Consider the following 7,490-nt stretch of genomic DNA (forward strand, 5'->3'; position numbering starts at 1 on the left):
AGCCCTTCTCCAATAGAGATTTTTGGCACAGTTTTTGAAACCAAAAAATCAAATGGAGATGTTAATTTTTAGAGAAATTTTTCTCCTGCAACACCCCATATTTGTCAAATTATAAAAAAAATTTAAAAAAATTAAATAAAGTGGAACACAACCGCATCTCACTGACCAACCAGCGGGCACATGTAACACACGCGTCCGCTGAGGGCGTTGCGGGACTGACCGCACTCTAAATCTTTTACCCTTTATTTTTTCTTTTATCTTTTGTGGCATGTAGTGTATAAAATTAATTTATATATTATATTTATTAGTAGTTTAATTTTAATTTTATAATTATCATTTCAATTAAATGTAGATATGTTAAAATATTTATAATTATAAAATTATTCAAATTTTGATATATTTAATTTAAATATAATAAAAATAATAATTGTAATTATAATTTTTATAATAATGATAGATAAATAAATAATAAAAATATAGTGATTGAGTGAAATAGTGGATGATGAAGTGGATGTTGAGCACACACAAAATTTGAGAAAAAATCAAAACTATTGAAGATGACCTAACAGTATGTCATCTGTGGTGATTAAATACTATATACTTTTTCTTTTCATAATAATACGGAGTATAATTCTATTTTCATTCTTAAAAAAAGGGTCCTATTGAGGTATCTTTAGAAAAGAAGGAACCATAATCCACTTGTTAAATTGGCCACTAGATTAAATACTCCAAAGAATGCTACAGAACTATACATTGAATTACATCACCCCAAATGCCCTATCGAGTCAGAGCGTGTAGTGCCCTTAGAGTTGGGGACTCAACTTTTTAGAAAAAAAACTATACATTGAGAAAAAAAAATGCTATTTAAGACCAAATTTTTAATAAAATATTTTACTATTTGACATGGTATTTAATTAGTGTTGCAACTCTAAATGCTCTTGTTGCAAGTTGCAACATTGGCAACAGGATGTGTAAATTAGACAACTTGATAAAAATGCAATACACACAACAATGGGCTCTTGTAACTTAAATCCTCTAATGCATTGATCTCCTGGAGTGGAAAGACAGAATCAAAATACTCAGGCTCCAGGATGAGCGGGCAAACGCTTCAGGTCCATTTCAACTTGCTGGATAGTCCAACGCATATTTTCCAATTTCTGCGAGAATTAATTGAAATCGTATATGAGCTTATTTCAGAAGGGTAAAGGAATAGACAGAGGAACTAATGCTCAGAATATACACTACTTTACCTTGACTATGTCATGGTATTGTCTGGCAATCATGTCAAAGTGCGGATCAACACCCTGATACTCACGGAGGCGGGTGGCCTATTTCAAATCAAATATTAAATGTGGGTCAGTTTTCATGTGGACACATGCAGTGTTCAACTTAAGAACACCAGAGTTAGAGAAATATACCGCTTTATTATATGCAAGTGAAGCTTCTTCTGTAGATTCAACCAAATATTTCCTGGGAGATTGATCAACTTAGCACAGTTTCTACTCTCAGAAGTATATTCTAATAATGGAACAAGTCAAGTCTCGTTTCTCTACCTTATTTTATGGAGTGCAGGAATTGTGTCTGGTGTATAAGTCTCAAGCAGGAGAATGTGCTCTAAAACCCTGAAGAACAACAAGAAATACCACGACCTATTAACCTTAGCTTGATGATCAGTGGTTCAAAAAGGTATTGGTCCTTGCATCAGTGATGTCAAGAATGATAGCTAAGTGTGAACAGGTGATTCATGAATACATCCTTCAGCAGTTCCATATTATAAGCATGTAAATAGTCGTGTCAATTTCTCCATGTTTAAGAATAAAAGTACATAAAGGCCCTGTTTGGTAAAATAATTAGTCTATCAGCCAATTTTGGTTTATTTGACCACTATTAGCTATTTGATTTGGATAAAAAATCAATGTGTTTGGTGAATCAACTTTTTGTAACTCCAAAATGCTAAAATTCAAAAGGCTACTCAAAACAACTTTTTCAATTAGCTTTTTGAAAAGAGAAATTATATCAAACAGCTATCAGCTAACAGCTAATTTACCAAACACTTCTATACAATCAGCTAATATTATCAACTAGTTATACCCTCTAACTCAATCAGCTAACAGCTATCAACTAACAACTATTTACCAAACAGTGACAAAATAATTTTAAAAGCAACAAGAATTAGCAATGGGTAAGTCATACCTCAATTTTGCACTCATGGTATCACATCTTTTGCTCAGCCAAGTCTTTTGCAACTCATCCTATTAGTAAATACATAAAAAAGAATTAAATGTCTGCTAGAAAAGGGTAAAAGACCAGGAACCACACTCAATATATACCTTCAAGACAATGTTCATGCACATAACTTAAAATACGTTCTAATGAAAACAAAATACAGTACTAAACTCACATATTTATGCTGATGTTTCAACTTTATATCTTTGACAAGCTTGATAAGCACTCCTAGTATCTGCTCCAAAACCTTGAATTGAAAGATAGATTATAAGTCAGTTTGTATGCCATGAACGAAGATCTTTTAACCATAGTAGAAGGCATAGTTGGATCCAGAGATCAAGAAGAGGAGTGAGAAGATAAAATGCAGCCTGGAATCCTGGATATGGGAAAGTTCTAACGTTGTAATATTCTGCAAATTTTCTGTCTGATGAATACAAATCTTCACGCAAGGTTGCTTCTTCTCTCTCAATCTCCTCAATTATCAACTTTACCCTGTTCAGATGATAAGTTAGAGCTATCAAACAGTTAAGAACTTCATAAAAACTCTTTAATAAAACAAAATATAAAAGGTTAAATGCTAGAGGTTAGAGTAACAACTTTGAAGTACATGCTAAAATACTTGAAGCTAAATTTAACGATTATGAAATGGATGGAACAACACTATTAGCTTATTTAAGTCAATAATCCATAAATTGGAGTAGATTATAGTTCAGAGTCTATAATTATAAAACCATAATAATTATTTCTAGATGTAAACCTTACCAAATGGACACTGCATAGGTATGGGTATTTCAAATGTGTTCTTGGTATTAGAACAAAAAAAAAGGACCACATTTAGAAGTTGCTTTCACAATTTTTTTTTAATGATATTGACATTTTCACAGTTGATTTTTCTTTCTAAATCTTGAGTAAGGAAAATTTTGTATAGCAGCTACAAACATTGACACTGAGGTGAAGTGTTCAACTGTTCATCATTATTTTAGTGTAGTTATACTTTTTAATATTATTAAATTGATTAAAATGATATTATTAGGCCTTGGCATAGATATCATTTAAGATATTCTACCAAATTATGTTTTAGACATCCATGAATAAATTTAAATTTCAAAAAAGAAATTCAAAATATGGTGAGGAAACATTATATATACATGGTAAAAATTCTTTTTGAGAGTTCAATTGATATATATTTCATATTTTTATTGAAATCTTATTTACTAGATTAGAATATATATATATATATATATATATATATATATATATATATATATATAAAATCATAATTATAAGAGATAATAATGACAACATTTTCTATATATATATATATATATATATATATATAAAATCATAATTATAAGAGATAATAATGACAACATTTTCTACATCCAAATGCTTTTACTTTCAGGCCATGTTTGGTTCTCTTGGGATGGCCACCACAGCACCACCAAATGCCAAACTTGGTTAAAAGAAATGTATAAAATAGAGATCTAAAAAACTTTTTATGAGATTGTTTGCAATGTTTTAAAATATTTGTAACCAAACAAGTGCTTATATTTTACAAGATGTCAAGCAATAGACAACATAGTATTGAAGATATACTTTTTATGATTAATTTATATGTTAGGTTAAGAAAAAATGACACTATGTAAACATTCTTTTCCAAATTAAATCCATATTTTTCATATATTGTATAGTCAATAGAGAAACTGAACATGTATTTCTATTTGCATGATATGAAACTTTTAAATAGTACTCCGTACTAGATATTTGCTAGTACACCTAAAATAGAAAAAATTTCCCCCACCACTACAAAATACAGAGTAGTTTTTTTTTTTTTCCAATTTGTTAGGCTGATAGATATGTTTAATGTATATTTGAGTTTTTTAAGGATAAAATACAAGAATGGGTCCACTTAAATCATTCGCTAATAATTAATAATCCAAATTTTCCATGTAGACCAAAACCAACATAGTATCTCAATGTTAAACTCAGTGTACATGGGAGTCATTCATGAAAAGAACTTCATAACAAGAATATAATTTGGGGAGAGAGGGAAAAACCTTTCGGGAAGACGAGCAGTTGGTATTTGATTACTAGCTGATGGATCTGTGGAATCAAAGTTGGGTTACAGAACAGATGCAAACTCTACATGCTCAAGATTGGTAAAACAGGCCAAAATCAGTATGATTTGCAATAGCATGTATCTCAAACATTGACCAATATCTAAAGGCGCATAGCTTTAGATATTTTATTTTACACTCAAACAGTGGACAATAGTAGTCTAGTAGATAGCAAGATAGTCTTGTGTGGAATAGGTGACCATGCATCTACTACACGAGTTACTAGCATATGAAGATTCAACCGAACAATCAAAATTTCAAAATGGATAAAATCATAATGCTAGTAACTTGTGTAGATGCAATAACATTAATAAATGGAGGAAGTTAGCAATGCAGACTGACCGATGTCATCTATAGCAACAACGTCTGCTAACTTATCACATTTAGCATCTAACCGACTCCCGACCTCACGTGAAAGCAATATCTGATATTCTGCCATGTCCTACATCATCAGAAGAATAAAAGTGTAAACTATTCCATAAGAATTACTCAGTTCAAGAAAGTAATTGGTTTAGCAATACAACATTTAGACGGAGCTTAAAAGTACAACTCAGACACTTCACAACTCAATAGATGTTGCTTAGCAATCCCACAATCATGTCCTACAAATCCAACAAATCAAGAGTAATACCATGGATAGTGGTGACTGCAGGAGTTGAGTTTGCCATAAATAAGTAGGTGTTATTCCAAGGTACCGATTAGGAACACCTCCAATAGAAGGTTCTGAAGCATCACTAGCACTACTAGATGGAGCACTAATTCCAGCAACAGCAGTGCCACTTGCAGACAGAGTAGTGAAATTAGTTGAAATTGAGCTGGAGCTCACTGTAACACTGGTGACTGAACTGTCAAGGGAACTTCTTGAGAGTATACTCCATTTCTCAATTTCATCATCTTGAACCTCACCATCTTTGGAAATCATAGGTAGCCTCAACCTTTGAGCAGCTTCTGCAACTACCATCCGATGCTCAAGAGCTTCATAAACCTAAAATATATTCATGTATTGTGTCACTATCACAAAACAAATCTTGATCCATTTTATTAAGCATATCCATTCTCCTCTAAATATGAACATTTTGGTTTATCAAGGTTATGCTTTGAGTGAAATTCAAATCTTAATATCTTTTTACATGCAAGTGCTTCATAAAACAGATGAGACAAACAAGATTATTAACATCACACATTCTTCATACTCCCAATTTGTTTTCCAAATGCAATTTAGTCTACTTTTGAATGATTCACCAGCATTTTTCTCGCAATATAGTTAGTAACAGTGCAAAAATGAGGAACCTGAGGAGGGTTTTTCAAACCAATCTGAGGGTAGTGGCCCTGAACGTCTCGAATACCACCAAGATTTGCCACAGAAAGAGCTTGCTGATATTCTTCCACCATCCCAACTGCTTCTATGTAAACTGCCTGCATTATTGATCGATAAAAGGAACAAATTGTGCATAAATAAGCAAACCAGAAATAAATAAATAAATAAAACTAAAAATTAACCACAAATCACAGCCTTAATTTCCCCTAAACATAATAAATTATCAAAATTTTCTGAAAATAGCGGATCTACTACCAACGCTTCCAAATAGTGATGTCGCTCTTTCGTCATCTCCTCCCTCGCCTGCACCATCGTAACTGAGCACGTCAATAAAAATACATAGATCATTCAATTTTTTAAGAGAATGTGGGAATTCTAGAGATGGAGAGAGTACGAGTTGGAGATCATAGTAGGTGGATTTGGAAATGAGAGAACCATCGGGAGCTAAGTAGTGGCGCTCTAGTTGGTCAATCAACTGAGTAACATCCGCCGGCAGGTTGTGAGCTCCGGCGCCGAGTTCCTTCACCATTTTCCAACCAACAACCAATCTACGCAAACTGTTGCAACTTCAATTTCATTTCAAAATAAAGGCTGAGCGATTAATCAACCCAGATTTGAACAGAACGAGTAGGATGTTTATCTTCCCTTTCAAAATTGTTGAGGGCTAAAAGTGAGAGACAAATCAGACAATCAAAAATATTTTCCCCCAATTCACAATATGAAAATCTATATCTATATTCTATATATATATATATATATATATATATATATATATATATATATATATATATATATATATATATATATAAAAAACACACAANCATCGGGAGCTAAGCAGTGGCGCTCTAGTTGGTCAATCAACTGAGTAACATTCGCCGGCAGGTTGTGAGCTCCGGGGCCGAGTTCCTTCACCATTTTCCGACCAACAACCAATCTACGCAAACTGTTGCAACTTCAATTTCATTTCAAAATAAAGGCTGAGCAATTAATCGACCCAGATTTGAACAGAACGAGTAGGATGTTTATCTTCCCTTTCAAAATTGTTGAGGGCTAAAAGTGAGAGACAAATCAGACAATCAAAAATATTTCCTCCCAATTCATAATATGAAAATCTGTATCTATCTATATCTATCTATATCTATATATCTATATCTATATATATATAAAAGCCACAAGATTCTGGAAAATAAAAAAACATTCGTTTTCCCGCCCAATCAAAACTACGTAGTTTTGATGAATTTGTAAAATTATTAGTACAAATCAGATTAACAGTATGAATGCATTTATTGTGTTCACATTTACTGCAACAAACAAAGCATGCTTACAAATTCCAATAACTACAATTTTTTGAAATGCAAATAACTTACAGATAAATTTAAAATTCAAAATCACAATTTACATCTAAATCAACAGTATAAATAGATCTCATATCACAACGAATACTACTAACTTTATTTCTGAATTAGATGTAGAGATGCCAGAAGCTCAACCAGAGAGGAAACACCCAGCAAAATCATAGGCTGCCAAGGGAAAGGCATACACACGCAAAAGCCATGGTCCTTGATGATGAGGATACTTCGTTCCTTACTAATAGAGCTGCTGTGTACTTGGAGATGATGGAAAGGTATATACTTTTTTTTTGAAAAGATATGAATCATACCAAATAGAGAAACATGTTGATGATCACATAACAATTTGAATAGAAAATAGTATAGTAAGATTCAAGCCCAATGTAAAAAAATTTATTAAATCAGATTCAAGACCCTTGAAGTTCAAGAGTTTCAATGCAGCTGATAAGCCTGCCTGGAAGCATTGCTAGCTTCTAACAA

The 7,490-nt window shown here is 32.4% G+C and overlaps 1 protein-coding gene across 1 annotated transcript; it reads right to left on the minus strand.

The window, feature by feature from the left end:
- Positions 1–858: 858 nt before the first annotated feature.
- On the minus strand, positions 859–6,373 carry LOC116019057 (AUGMIN subunit 4-like). Its single transcript, XM_031259131.1, has 13 exons — positions 6,056–6,373; positions 5,917–5,964; positions 5,634–5,759; positions 4,975–5,328; positions 4,686–4,785; positions 4,284–4,329; positions 2,625–2,718; positions 2,402–2,473; positions 2,194–2,252; positions 1,554–1,622; positions 1,419–1,470; positions 1,251–1,328; positions 859–1,157 (listed from the first exon to the last, which is right to left on the minus strand). The coding sequence occupies exons 1-13, from the start codon at positions 6,188–6,190 to the stop codon at positions 1,080–1,082; spliced, it is 1,311 nt and encodes a 436-aa protein (XP_031114991.1). The 5' UTR covers positions 6,191–6,373; the 3' UTR covers positions 859–1,079.
- Between the last annotated feature and the right edge of the window lie 1,117 nt (positions 6,374–7,490).

Source organism: Ipomoea triloba, chromosome 5 (genome assembly GCF_003576645.1).
Source record: "Ipomoea triloba cultivar NCNSP0323 chromosome 5, ASM357664v1".
Classification (NCBI taxonomy): domain Eukaryota; kingdom Viridiplantae; phylum Streptophyta; class Magnoliopsida; order Solanales; family Convolvulaceae; genus Ipomoea; species Ipomoea triloba.